The following is a 15,152-nucleotide window of genomic DNA, read 5'->3' as shown; positions in this document are numbered from 1 at the left end:
ATTTGTGATATTAAGTTATATAAATAAAATTGACTTGACATAAGGCAAGCAACTAAGGACTATTTTCATTATTGATTAATCTGTCAATTTTTTTCTCAATTAATCAATGTTTGTTTAGTTTTGTCTATAAAATGTCAGAAAATGGTGAGAAACAGCGATTACTGTTTCCCAAAGCCCAATATGTAACTTAAAATGTCTTGTCCACAACCCAAAAATATTCAGTTTACTATCATAGTAAACACATCATCACATTTAATAAGCTGGAACCAGAGAATTTAAGGCAGTTTTTCTAAAAAAAAAACAACAACAAAAAAAACAACTGTTCAAAAGAACAACTCGTAAAGATTCATTTATTTATCAAAATAGTTGGCAGTTAATTTTCTGTTGATCAACTAATCGATTAATCAACAAATCATTGCAGCTCTACTCGACATCATGTATGCTACTAACGACTCCTGTAGACTTCCTTCTGTGTGTCCTCGTCTATTTAACTCTGACGCTGATCTGATGTCATTTCCTCCCAACAGATCTCAAGGGGCTCATTGTATTTTCATTCATTTCATTTCCTCTTCCCCAGTCAGAATGATTCCAGGCATCACCGCCTTGATTTTTTATACGCTCTGGGCTGCAGGTAAAGTTAATATCTATAAAGATAAAAACACACACAGACACAATGAAGAAAATATTTCTAGTGTCTAATCTACATTTTCATCTTTTGTTGCTCCGTAACAACACTTGTTTTAAAATCATTTGGAAAACATGTAAAGATTTTACTTATATTAAAGTGATTTAGTGTATATTTGTTTATCATGTTGGTAACAGCTTTTCTGTTTTCTGTATTTCAGGTGTTTCTCAGTCTGTGCTGATCACTCAGTGGCCCCGCTATATCTCCAGTCTTCCCAGTGGCCAGGCAGAAATTCACTGCTACCAGAATAACACTGATTATCAATATCTGTACTGGTACAGACAGACAGAAAAAAGTTTTAAGTTAATAGTGGCTATAATAGCTGGCAGTTCAACCTTTGAAGATGAATTCAAATCTGGCTTTCAGGCAGAGACAAAGGAGAAGCAGTGGTCTCTGACAATAACAGGTGTTCAGAGGAAAGATGAGGCTGTTTATCTGTGTGCTGCCAGTCTACACAGTGCTGTAACAGACCTAAGTTCTGTGACAAAAACATACAGCTGAGATGATATCAGTGTCTTTTACTGCACATGTTGGGAGGCTGGGGGGCGGCTGTGGCTCAGGAGGTAGAGTGGGCCGTCCACTAATTGGAAGATCGGCGGTTCGATTCCCGGCTCCTCCAGTTCACATGTCGATGTGTCCTTGGGCAAGATACTTAACCCCAAATTGCTCCTGATGGCTGTGTCATCAGTGTGTGAACGTGTATGAATGATTAGATTTCCTCCGATGGGCAGGTTGGTACCCATTCAGCGTTTGAATGTGTGTGAATGTGATTCATAGTATAAAAGTGCTTTGAGTGGTCGGAAGACTAGAAAGGCGCTATACAAGTACAGTCCATTTACCATGTTGAAGAGAGAAATATGCTCTCTAAAATTAAAATTTGTTTCACCACTTAAAAACAACTCATGTTTGTGTCTCCTTGACAAGTGGCCACCTACAGTTGTCCAAATTACTGTCCTGATTCAACCGCTAGGTGGAGACACAGCACGTGGCATGCAGCTTTTATCAAGAGAATGTGGTGATTAATTAAACAACACAGACACAATGCCCTCCCTATTTACCCTGAGCCTTATTTTTCTCAGGGCAATACTCTTTCTCACATCAGTGCTTGACAATGTCTTCATCTGTGCACACATTTGCTTTTCTCTTCTCTTGTATCCTCATGCTCTGCATCAGTACCAGTTTTATCTAAATCTGCTTTCTCCACAGGTCAGGTGAATGCTGTTACATTTCTGCAGTCTCTTCCCCAGATAGTGAAGGAGAGTAATGAGGTCCAGATTAACTGCAGTCATGATGACACAAGCCTTCTATTAATGCTCTGGTAGACAATCTGTCTATGACCCTCACAGCGTATGGATATAAAAACTCCCCAAACTATGAGGGTCAGTTTGAAGAACAATTGAAGCTAACAAGAAAAGACACGGTGAGAGGAACTCTGAACGCTCACAGAGCAAACCTGTCACACTTGGCTGTGTATTTCTATGCTGCCAATACACAGTGATGTGTTTAATGCCACTCCCTCACTAAAACCCTGATCATTATTCTGTAAATGAGATGTGTGCATTTGCACAAGAGGCAGTGTCTCTCTTTATACAGACTCTCATTGGAGGAAGCTGCGTTTCTCCTGCAGCAGCACAAACTGTGAGGATGTCTGCAGCAATCATCATTTTTCTTCTCATCTTGCCTCAATGTAATAAAATTAGCTGCAAGAACAGAAATTTAATCGTATTGTTAATTTTGTACAACAATTATATGAATAATTTTTGTACTATGGCTTCGTTATAACCACTTTTTAAATTTGTTTTTCCTACAGATCAAGCTAAGACTGTGACGTTTCATCCATCTCATCCAAGAATAGTCAATGAAACGGCCAGGGTGGAATTTAAATGCCATCATAATGATAATGGTCTATATGTAATGCTCTGGTACCAGCAAACAGGGAGCGGTCTGATGAATTTAATCGGTTACAGCTCCTTTCCCGGTGATCACGACTATGAGAAGCAGTTTGAAAATCGGTCCAAGATTACGAGAGACGACATCCAAACAGGAGCTCTGATCATTCAAAATGTGAATCGTTCAGACTCAGCTGTGTATTTCTGTGCTGCCAGTACACAGTGATGTGGTTTAATGTCACCACCTCACTAAAAACCCTGCTGTCTGTTTTCAAGTTCATGATCCTGAGAGGCAGGCTGGGGGTATTTGCCTGTTACTGGCCAAGAATCTGTTCACACATTTTCACAATTTACATAAGACTACTGTACAATACTGAAATAGGCCTACAGCTAAATAAAAAACAAACTAATCAAATATAAGCAAATTTAAATATAGAGCTATTAAACATCAAAAAGAACTTGACAAACTATCTACTGTATGTACAATTCAGAATGTTATCACGTATTGTAAATGCAAAGTTTTGGTTCAGGCTGTGACAAGAATATCATGATAAATACTAAAGGAATATAATACTGTACATAGTATCAGTGACTAGTACTGTATGTACAGTATACAGTCTGCTTAAACTTAGAAATGACAAACTATATTATTTCATGGAATTGCACAGTATTTGTCAAACTACATCAGATAGTAAGAAGATATAGAATTACCCTGTTATATTTGTTCTGATCTAACATGGCAGATTAAATTATCCCTGAGTGTGACAGTGTGTGGAAATATACTGTTGTTGTGTCACCTCTCAGTATAATGCAATACAGCTCAACAGCACTACAAACTTAAGCCTCTGAAATGACCATACAATTTAACCAACAAGAACCTATGGGGAATATTCAAAACCAATTCAAAACACTCACTATACTCCAGTACGAGCATTTATATGTTACCAAATCAAAAGCATGAAAGCATCACACCCATGCCTAACAACCAAACTGAAATTAACAACAAGAAATTTAGTCATAATAAATGCCAATTCGAATATGGGTCAATGACATCTAACTGTGTGAGCAAAAATAAGTAGCCAGCAGCTACATATCTTTGCTTAGCCAAATGATAGCTAAAGTTAGCTACAACAAAAGCATACAAACACCAAGTCTCAGAGAAGAGTCGTTTTTGAACAATTTCTGGCCAACCGTTGGTGAGGATGAGGAACAACTGTTGGTGAGGATGAGGAATAAATGTTGGTGAAGATGAGGAACAACCATTGGTAAAGATGAGGAACAACTGTTGGTGAGGATGAGGAATAAATGTTGGTGAAGATGAGGAACAACCGTTGGTGAAGATGAGGAACAACCGTTTGTGAGGATGAGAAACAACCGTTGGTGAAGATGACGAACTACTGTTGGTGAGGATGAGAAACAACCCTTGGTGAGGATGAGGACCAACCGTTGGTGAGGATGAGGAACAACCGTTGGTGAGGATGAGAAACAACCGTTGGTGAAGATGACGAACTACTGTTGGTGAGGTTGAGAAACAACCCTTGGTGAGGATGAGAAACAACCCTTGGTGAGGATGAGGAACAACCGTTGGTGAGGATGAGAAACAACCGTTGGTGAGGATGAGGAATAAATGTTGGTGAAGATGAGGAACAACCGTTGGTGAGGATGAGGAACAACCGTTGGTGAGGATGAGAAACAACCGTTGGTGAGGATGAGAAACAACCGTTGGTGAGGATGAGAAACAACCATTGGTAAAGATGGGGAACAACCGTTGGTGAGGATGAGAAACAACCGTTGGTGAGGATGAGGAATAAATGTTGGTGAAGATGAGGAACAACTGTTGGTGAAGATGAGGAACAACCGTTTGTGAGGATGAGAAACAACCGTTGGTGAAGATGACGAACTACTGTTGGTGAGGATGAGGAACAACCGTTGGTGAGGATGAGAAACAACCGTTGGTGAGGATGAGGAACAACCGTTGGTAAAGATGAGGAACAACCGTTTGTGAGGATGACAAACAACCGTTGGTGAAGATGACAAACTACTGTTGGTGAGGATGAGAAACAACCGTTGGTGAGGATGAGGAACAACCGTTGGTGAGGATGAGGAACAACCGTTGGTGAGGATGAGGAACAACCGTTGGTGAGGATGAGGAACAACCGTTGGTAAAGATGAGGAACAACCGTTGGTGAGGATGATAAAATAAAATAAAACAATTTTTAACTCATAAGAACCCAGACCCATTTCTCTTTAAAGGAAAATTATGGGGAATATAAAACAGACCAAATGGACCACAAGGAACACATTTCAGAATTTTTTTTAAAATTCTGCCTTCAGTGTCAAAGATCTGTAATGTAACAATAAGGATATTTCCCTAACTTGTTTTATATCAATTTGTTCAAGAAATGTGGTCAGAACAGGTTAAATGTAATACAGGACATCTTATTAAAGCATCAGAATTGTTAAATTGGTTGAAACCCACCTTTAGTAACAAAAAACAAGCTTTTTAAAATTAGCTAGTTCTGTCACATTTGGCAAAGGGATTGTGCAGGAAGCTTTTTACATTCAATAAAAAAAATAAAACATGAGAAGAGGAAAACATAAATAAATAAAGGGGTACAGATTAAAAATCAAGTATCATTAGAAATAAGGTAAAGTTTGGTTTTCTATTGGTCCATATCATTTTATGATTATGGAATAGGCCAAAAATTATAAATGGTTGAATTAAAAAGCTAACATTCTTGTACATCAAGTTATTTTCAAAATATATGAATAGACTGTTTCCACAGCAGACATTTTCACGTGTAAGCACAGGTGTAAATAATAACATTAACGATGATTCCATTAATTGTCCCAGTAAGCCATGTCAGTGAGTAAGCATGCACTAAAATGTAATGCAGCCATTATTAATGTTATATATTCCACCTGTGCTTTTCCTGCTTTGACAGGTAAAAAAAGTCTTCAGAGAAAAGGGTCTATTATGGGAGCATGAACGTCTCATTCATTCCAGTACAAGCTGCTCACAGGGCGCAAAGTGCATATTTTAATAAAGATAGTAAATAATCAATTTCATTATCGCTTAATCTATCAATAGTTTTTGATTACTAAATCATTCAATCTATGACTCTGCCCTGTCATAACTCACTTTACTCAGGCTCATTGTTTTACTATGTAATAGCAGTTAAGATTAGAGCTGCAACTAACGATTATTTTCAATGTTGAGTAATCCGTCATTTGTTTTCGATACATTAATCTTTTTGTCTATTAAATAGTAAAAAATAAATCAATAAAAAATTGCCCATCAATTTCCCAGAGCCAATTTCCCAAGGTGACGTTGTCAAATTGCATGTCCAACAAACTGTCCAAAACTCCAAGATAGAAGATAAACTTACAATGATAGAAAACAAATAAAAGCAGCAAATCTTTTAGTATAAGGTTCTGCCTCTTTGCTCGATAAATTACTTTATTTTAATCGATTATCAAAATTATTGTTAATTAATTTTCTGTTAATCAACTAATAGAGTAATCAACTACTTTTTTCGGCACTAAGAGTAATGTATTATGTTTATGTTACATCCCTTATGAGGTAATCACAGGTTAATGAATCAGTATAATGTAATTACATTATCCAGTTATTATATTTAATTATGCTTTTGATGGTCTATTGCATGTTGTAAATTCATTCTTGATTGAAAATCATTTAAGTATTAGTCTCAGTTTCAACGTAGATTTACACATCTTTCATGTGCTCCTCTCTCATTTGATAATCACTGAATGAGAATTACAGTCAGTCCTACCTTCAAATCATGTGATCATGTGACCTCATGTTTCCTTTGTGCTGAATAAAGTGATGTGTGACTGCATCATTCAGCTGGAAGAAGACTCATTGCTAACATGTTTGTCACAGTCCTTTATCTAGCACTTCTTTCACACTCAGGTGGGTTTTTACGAAGTAACTCATTATCGATGTACTAACAGATGTTTAAATGATCGAGTACCTTGATACTTCACATACTTCTGTGACTTCAACAATCTGTACATCAAGGAGAGACACAATGAAACATCATCTTTCATGTCCTGCAGGTCTCGCTGTTGTAGTTCTTCAGTCTGGAGATCAAATGTTTCACCCAGGAGACACAGTGATGTTGGAGTGCAGCATGGGTCCAGGATTCAGCATGGGCAGCTACACCATGTTCTGGTACCGACAAAACCACCACGGAGCCCAACTGCAGTTCATCATCAAAGAGTATGACCAAACTGTGGGGCGCTTCCAGATGTCCATTGATACATCCAAAAACAACTTCTCCCTTAAAATTACTGAGCTGTTTCTCAATGACAGCAGCACCTACTACTGTGCTGCCAGTCACAGTGATGCACACAGGCCAGACAGTCATACAAATATCAAGTCTGTCTGTCACAGATGGCTCACAGCAGGAAGGAGCTGTGGCTCATTTGGGTTTCATACTAAACTGGCAACTGCTCCACAGTTGCAACAGTAGAATAATAGCAAAATAAAGACAAATTCCCCCCCAAAAAGGTATACATATACAGGGCTTGTAGTTTATATCAGATGGTATTTGGTCACAGCCACCACTCTGATAGAGGTCACTATCTAACAACTATTAGCAATGTTTGCAGATAACACTTCATAGTATACAACTCATGTATAATTGGGGTTTTATTAATGCATAATTCATCACTATTACAATGGCTAAAATACTGCATTGTTGTACTCTTTTATGCATCCGAGTTTGGTCAACTACATGTGATATTAAAAGAGACAAAAGACAGAGTTGCAGACTAAGTTCCTTTCAGCCAGATTCATACTGTGCTTTGTGCTTAAAGAGAGTTGATAAAATGCACCAATCTTAGGAGGTATTTGTGTTTGTTGTAGTAATCACATTATATTTTACGTCAAACAATCTGACCTTATTGAAGCAGCAATTACTATACATGGTCCTCTAAAGTCCTCAAAGAACAGCTTCACACTGCTCACAGGGACCCGCAAGAATCAATGAAACAATATGAATGTAGGCAAAGAGTTTCTGGTAAAAGAAACACAGAGTGAAGGGGGAGGAGCCGAGCTTCTTTCAGAACATTTGATTGTAGCAGTAAAGGAAGATACACCTGTTCACCTCACAAGACAACAGAGGGCGGACTGAGTGGACTGCTCTGTTTTCTGTACTATCATCTGTATAAAAACTGTGACAATGAACGTCTTCTTGGTTGCTGTTCTTATCTTCTCCAGTAAGAACATTTAAATTCAATTGAAAGAAGATTTTCTTGCTTCAGTTGTTTTTTGTTTACTTGTTATCTTCTTTGTTATTTTCCAGATTTCTCCCTCTGTGTAAAAATTCAACAGCTTCCATTTTTAATCAGCCATGAAGGAGACAAGATTGTTACTTTGCAGTGTGAACAAGATGATGATCAATATAACTACATGTACTGGTACAGACAAAGCAGCGGTGGGGAAAAAATACAGATGGTAACATATTCTTATGGTAAAGATTCATTGGACACTGAAGCTCCTTTCAACAAATCCAAGTACACCATGACCCGGTCTACATTGCTTAAATCCTCTCTGGAGATACACTCTGCTGAAGCCGGAGACTCAGCTGTGTATTACTGTGCCTCCAGTATAGCACAGTGGTTCAGAAAGCCTCAACAGCTAAACAACAACCTCAAGAGAAACACAAGAGGAGGGATGAGTGACAAGGACCAATGTGTTGAACTCTGAGAGTCAGGATTTTGTTGTAGTGTGAGACATGATAGACAACTAACATCAATGTGACATGAAAATAAGGATCGGACCATTAATTACAGAAGAAAATATGTTGAAAAAAACAACAGCACAATGAACATCTATTAATTCAGTGAAGGTACAAGAACTCACCGCAAGTCATGTTTCAGCAGCACCACAGAGCTGATCAATTCAGATAAGGCACCAGGTGTTTAAGTATTTGTCACATTCAGTATTATTGTCCTCTGTGCTTTCTCATCTGTGTCACTCTCAGATCAAGTCTCTACTTTGTTATTTTATTATAATTCTCTCTGTGCTTCCTGACAAGATTAAAAGCATATCAGGTTTAAAAGGTTAGCACACACTGACCTCTACTGGACTCATGTAGGATTACACATATGTTTAGGAGCCAGTCTAATCTTTAGTGTAATTAAAATGGCTTTAAAGTAAAGAATTAGTATGATATGGTTAAATTCCCTTAAAAATGAAGGACCTCTCCTGAGCAGCTATGATATAACATTGTGTGAATGATGCCTCACAACACAGTAAGTTCCATTAAGAAGAAATAAAAAGACATAAAAAGTTTTATAAGTATTAGGTGCGTACCATATATCAGTTATACTGTATGCAACTCATACTTATATACTTACTCATACATATAAGACATAATAATATTCTATGATTTTTAATATTAATTCAATATGTTTAATTTAATGTTTATTTTTTATTTATAGAAACAGATTGTTCACTGAACGCACTGATGTCCGATGCTGATAATGTAATAACTGATAGGTGCTGTCTTTTTTCGAATGGATATATAAAATATAATAATATAATGAACTCTTACACAGTGGAATGACAAACTGTTTGACAAATATTGTGCCTCATGATGTCATAAATGATGTAACATTTTTAATAATTAATTTATGATAATCTTGATTAATAACATAATAATTAACATGACTCGTCTCTTTCTCATATCAGTCATAAAATTATTACAAAACATTATTGCATCGTCACTGAAATAAATTAATTAAGAGATTGATTTCTTTAATGTAATGTTATGCTCCATATCCTACATTATCAGCCACATCTGTTGCTGTATGTTATTCAGTAAATGTGCCTCCTGTCTTCTCTGACAGCTGGGTGGGATAAAGAGGTGTGACCAGGAGAGATGTCACTTCCTCTGAGCAGCTAAAAACAAACACAGTTTCTCTTTTCCTTCTATTCTTCTTGCTTCTTTTCTTAGCTGTCACAGAAATAGCAGCAGTCAGGTTGGAGCTGGTTCAGCCATCAGTCAGCCCGACCTGTGCAGCTGCTCTCACAGACAGAGAGAGATGGAGGCTGAGATATGGGGAAGCTGGGTGGGGGAAGCGAAGAGGAGACAACGAAAAAGACTTCAGGTTTTTGTGTGATGCTTTTTCACCGTGGGGACAGGGGGCCACGGTGATACAATCCTATAGAGCCGCCGTACAAAAACCTCCTCCCATTAACATCCATTGTGTAGACTGCTACATGCTACTTTGGATACTTGGTAGAGCAGAAAACATCAATATTATGAAGGTGTGCAGGATGTCAGACCATTTTAGAATTTCATTTCAATTTAAATGAGGAAATTTAGCTGAATTTTTTTTTTTTAATGGCTTTAAATTCATGTTTGCAGTACTTAAATATTTGTTTTACTCATCTTGACAAAAACAAAACATCTTTGGACATTATGAAGCTCATCCTGCATGTTTGAACCTTCTTCATCCTGTGGATTATTAGACTGTTTCTAAACATGCTGATTATGGAAAGTTTTGTGACTTTTTGGTTGAGGAGGGATTCAGTGTGACACTGGAACCGAAGCTTACTTTGGAAAGGGAACAAAACTCACAGTTTTGGGTAAGTCAGAACTCTCACAACTTCAATTCACTTAAACAAACATAAAACAGTTGAGTTGTTTGTGTAACATTAAAGGAAATATCAGTTGTCATGAAAAAGCTGAGCTATTGAGCTAAAGTTAGAACACTGTGACCAACAATCAGCCTGCTTACTTCGGCCAAGGAACCAAACTGACGGTTTTAGGTAAATATTCCAGTTTATTAATGTGTTTTGATAAATGTCACATTGCTTTAGAGTCTCAGTATTGATAGAAGGATTAGTGAAAACTATCTAAAGATAATTCTGGTAGAGAAAGACAGTTTCATGCTCAGTATTTCTGCACTGTGACAATGCCAACGAAGCGTATTTTGGAAAAGGAACAAAATTGACTGTTTTAGGTAAGTGAAGGATGATAAAGTTGAAGAAAGTTTCGTAATTAGAGTGGTGCATTAAGAAACTAAATGTACTTTATAGTTCAAGTTCAGCTCAGTGCTTTTTGATGTTAAGCTTAAACACTGTGTCAATTACGAAGCTTATTTCGGCCAAGGCACAAAACTGACTGTTCTTGGTAAGTAAGACGTCAAAATTTCTTCTCATGAATCCATTTGTGAGGAAAATAAAACATATTGAAGTTTTACATGTTGGTTGTTGAGGGATACAGTTTAGAATTGTTTTTAAGCTGTAAAAACCAGACTGTAGTGCAGCAGATGTTGGTTTTTGGATTTTAAGAAAAGTGATATTTAATACAATAAATACTTAAAGGCAACCAAAAAGTAAAGAAGTAAAGTCAAAGCAGCATCTTGGGCTGTTTTGAGCACTGATTGAACACACTGTGACTCTTATGGTAATGAAGCTTTCTTCGGTGGAGGAACAAAGTTAACTGTTTTAGGTAAGAAATCAGAACAAATGTAAAAAGCTTTGTAATTTAGTCATTCATTAAGAAACTTACTGCACCTGAGTCTTTATAGTTCAAGTTCAGCTCAGCAGTTTTTGATGTTAAGCTTAAACGCTGTGTCAATGCTGAAGCTTATTTCGGCCAAGGCACAAAACTGACTGTTCTTGGTAAGTAAGACGTCAAAATTTCTTCTCATGAATCCATTTGTAAAGTATATACAACATATTGAAGTCTTACATGTTGGTTGTTGAGGGACACAGTTTAGAATTGTGTATAAGCTGTAAAACCAGACGGTAGAGCAGCAGATGTTGGATTTTGGATATAAAGAAAAGTGATATTTAATGCAATAAACACTTAAAGGCAACCAAAAAGTAAAGAAGTAAAGTCAAAGCAGCATCTTGGGCTGTTTTGAGCATTGATCCAGTGCACTGTGACTCTGGTGGTTATGAAGCTTTCTTCGGTGGAGGAACAAAACTGACTGTTTTGGGTAAGAAGAAATCAGAACAAATGTAAAAAACTTTGTAATTGAGTCGTTCCTTAAGAAACTTACTGCACCTGAGTCTTTATAGTTCAAGTTCAGCTCTGTAGTTTTTGGCGTTAAGCTGAAACGCTGTGTCAGTACGAAGCTTATTTCGGCCAAGGCACAAAACTGACTGTTCTTGGTGAGTAAGATGTCAAATTTTTTCCTCATGAATCCATCTGTAAGAGAAGTCAAATATGTAAAAGAAGTCAAACATTTATTTATGTTTTATTTAGGCTGGTTATTGAGAGAAACTGTTTTGCTTGCATCATGTAAAAAAACACAGGCTATAGTGAAAGCTTTTGGTTTTACTTTAATACAAAACTAAAAAAGTAAAGAAGCAAAGTAAAAGCAGCATCTTGGGCTGTTTTGAGCACTGATCAAGTGCACTGTGACTCTGGTACTACAGAGGCTTACTTTGGTGCTGGAACAAAACTAACTGTTCTAGGTAAGAAATCATTTAAAAGTTCATTAAATATTGCTGATGATAGATGTTTTTATGATGTAAAGTTACTCCAAAGCTGATTCCAAAAAAAGTAATAGTGATAAAAACTATGTTTACAGCCATTACTAGGTTTAATAATCATAAAATAGCCACAAAAGCATGAATATATGTTCATGAGTTAAAAATAAGTCTGGGATGATTTGCCTGTTTTGTAAACTACAATAGATTAAAGTGGAAGTCTTAACATGTCAAACAGTGACAAAGCTGGAAAAAAACTCAAAGTGTCACAGATAAAGAGAAGCAGTAGGAAGAGTTTTTGTTACTATTGAAACACTCTGTGCTCCTACAACGAGGCTTACTTTGGAGCTGGAACTAAACTCACTGTTATAGGTAAGAAAACCTGCAAAAATAATCTCACAGAGCATAATTTACAGCTTTTTTACTTTAAGTAAGTAAGAAAAATGGTCAGTATTAAAAATATATCTTTAGACCTTTTATTCAATTGCATAAAACAATTTATACTGTAAAAGAACTTGATACAGGAGTTAGTTTGTGTCAGTAAAACAAGTCTTGTCTATGTTCTCCAGTAAAAGTACTGCAGCAATAAAACATTTGGCTTAACGCCCAGATTATTACTCTCAGTGAGTTCTTATCAGCACTATGAAATACTGTGAGTTCTCAGTCAGAAGCTTACTTTGGAGCTGGAACTAAACTCACTGTTTTAGGTAAGACAAAACTATCATTGAATATATACTGATGTAATATTCTACACGATATAACAGCAAACCAGTTGGTTATATCAGGTTAAAGTTGAGTGATGTTTTTTATCTCTCTTGAATGGATCTCAAACCAGACGTTTAATTCTTTTAGGTAATGAGTTCATTTGGTATGAATATGTATTATTTGCAGATTTTCTGCACATGAAGGTTTTTAGTTTATGTGAAAGTAAACACAAAGAGTTTACAGCTTTCAGTGCTGAAAGGTTGAGCAGTTTTTCTACAGCCTTGTATCAGTGTGAACAACTACGAGCCTGCTTACTTTGGCAGTGGCACCAGACTAACAGTGCTGGGTAAGAAAATTATAGAAATCATATCAATTAATCTAAATCCACAAAATTATTGTTGTAAATGTTTTAATGTCTTATTCTGTGATTTTCTGGAGTTGTACTGTGTCAAAAGTGCCAAAGAAAATATAAGATCTATAGAATAAGAATCTCACACTACGTTTGGTCCAGGCATCAGAATTTGACTTTTATAGTTTATTTCTAACCTTTAAACTGTGACATTTTTGCAGTTTATAATATTCATGACAGCCAACACTGTCTCAGTTTCAAAACAAAGTTAAATATATTTACTTGAATTGGTAAAGAAATGTAGGGAAAAAGTTTTTAAAAAATATACAAAGTGAATGAATCAGTAAGTGATAATTGTGATATTGTGACTGTACTGTAGACATACTGTAAAGAAGTTAGAGGTTCATTCAGTCCTTGTAGGTCGGTGTCAGTTTTTTACATGCAAGTCAGCAGTGTGCTCTGACAGTTATCCTGCTTATTTTGGAGAAGGAACCAGGCTAACAGTTGTTGGTAAGATCACTGGAATAACTTCATAACATTTATCTGAAATGAAATCTTAATGACTCTCAATGTGAGTTTGGCCACCTGCAATGATCATGGTGTATTTGGGATTTTCAAGGTTACAATTATACATTGTTTTGTTGTTGATCTCCAGGATTTTGACAATGCAACTCTAATCTAATGATTCATGTCCTTATAGAAAAAGAGGTAAAAGCACCAACAGTGAAAGTGCTTCCACCTTCGCCAAAAGAATGTCGCAAGCAGAAATACGAGCACAGGAGGAAGACCTTAGTTTGTGTGGCCACTGAATTCTACCCAGACCATGTCAGTGTATTCTGGCAGATCGATGGGAAGATTGTCACCAGGGGTGTGGCGACGGACAACACTGCCCGGTGGGACGGAAATTACTACAGCATCACCAGCAGGTTGAGGGTCTCTGCCAATGATTGGTACACACCTGACAGTAATTTCACCTGCATTGTCAGCTTCTCTGATGAAACTGAAACCAAACCTTATTGGGATTCAATTCTTGGTGAAAAAGGTATGTTGATGTAAAACTCAGAAATTAATTAAATTTTTGCAACGAAAACATGTAAACGGTCATCTGTACTCATCTAATCCATGTTTATTCTTCTATCAGCTACAGAGGTGACGATGACAAGAGGTAAATATATTATTTTTTGATTCTGTACACTTCAATGCATTAATTCTACCTATATAAGGATATACATATAACTGAATAATTAGTCTTTGAATCATGTCACTTATGTGAGTATTTGAACTTTCTGCAGGCAAATATTTGAAGATCACAAATAATGCCAAACTCTCCTACGGTGTTTTCATCGTCAAGAGCAGCGTCTATGGAGCCTTTGTTGTGTTTCTGGTGTGGAAGCTTCAGGTTTGTTCTGTTTCTGTTGCTTAGATGCTTTGATTAGCTTCAGTTTCCTGTACTTGACATAAAAACTGGCTCCATATATTTGAATAATAAGTAAAAAGAGCTCATGACATTAAGACATTGTGTCCTTCTCTTTCTGTTGCAGGGAAAACACAACTGAGAGCTGAGCTGCAGCCTGAACAAGTGAACTCTCAGAGATCGATTCTGTTAGTTTCTGTAAATAAAGATTGAGAACATTGAACTTATATTTCTTATATTTCCACTATGTTGTGTGTTACAAAGCATTCGCGCTCTTAATAGTAATTCTGCACACAGTAGATGAACAGTTTCAGGCTTATTTTTGTTACAATCTTAAAGCTATAACTGGCATAAAAATACTTTGGCATCACGTTTTTATAAATACGTCTGTATAATGTGTGGTAGTGTGTGGTTGTAAACTGCTTGTTTGCTACATTTTCTTTTCAATAAAAGTATTTCAGAGAATCTTGAAAAGCTTTTGCTTTCATTTATTCAATAAATGTTGAGTGTCCTACTGAGTTTTTATAGTTTGTCCTACAAAAGATTCTCATGACAGATTCAGGCAGTAAGACTTTATTTACATAGTGTTTATCTAAACCAGATTCATCTTCATATCAGACACTATTCATACA

At 36.5% G+C, this 15,152-nt stretch overlaps 1 protein-coding gene across 1 annotated transcript; it reads left to right on the top strand.

The window, feature by feature from the left end:
• The first annotated feature begins 435 nt into the window (after positions 1-435).
• LOC137199803 (immunoglobulin lambda-1 light chain-like) lies at positions 436-14,747 on the top strand. The gene is made up of 7 exons (XM_067614357.1): positions 436-631; positions 846-1,142; positions 11,672-11,731; positions 13,807-14,148; positions 14,248-14,271; positions 14,399-14,505; positions 14,648-14,747. Exons 1-7 carry the CDS (start codon positions 436-438, stop codon positions 14,660-14,662), a joined length of 1,041 nt encoding a protein of 346 aa, XP_067470458.1. The 3' UTR covers positions 14,663-14,747.
• Positions 14,748-15,152: the final 405 nt, after the last annotated feature.

The sequence above is a fragment of the Thunnus thynnus genome, chromosome 16, assembly GCF_963924715.1.
Source record: "Thunnus thynnus chromosome 16, fThuThy2.1, whole genome shotgun sequence".
Taxonomy (NCBI): Eukaryota; Metazoa; Chordata; class Actinopteri; order Scombriformes; family Scombridae; genus Thunnus; species Thunnus thynnus.
This window is presented reverse-complemented; position numbering and strand designations above follow the sequence as displayed.

Bases quoted from the DNA above. Each gene is read 5' to 3' on its own strand.
- LOC137199803 (XM_067614357.1), top strand. From the start codon at position 436: ATGTATGCTACTAACGACTCCTGTAGACTTCCTTCTGTGTGTCCTCGT. The intron at 632-845 runs GTAAAGTTAATA...TCTGTATTTCAG, and splicing joins TTATACGCTCTGGGCTGCAG to GTGTTTCTCAGTCTGTGCTG. The intron at 1,143-11,671 runs GTGCTGTAACAG...TTTGGCGTTAAG, and splicing joins GTGTGCTGCCAGTCTACACA to CTGAAACGCTGTGTCAGTAC.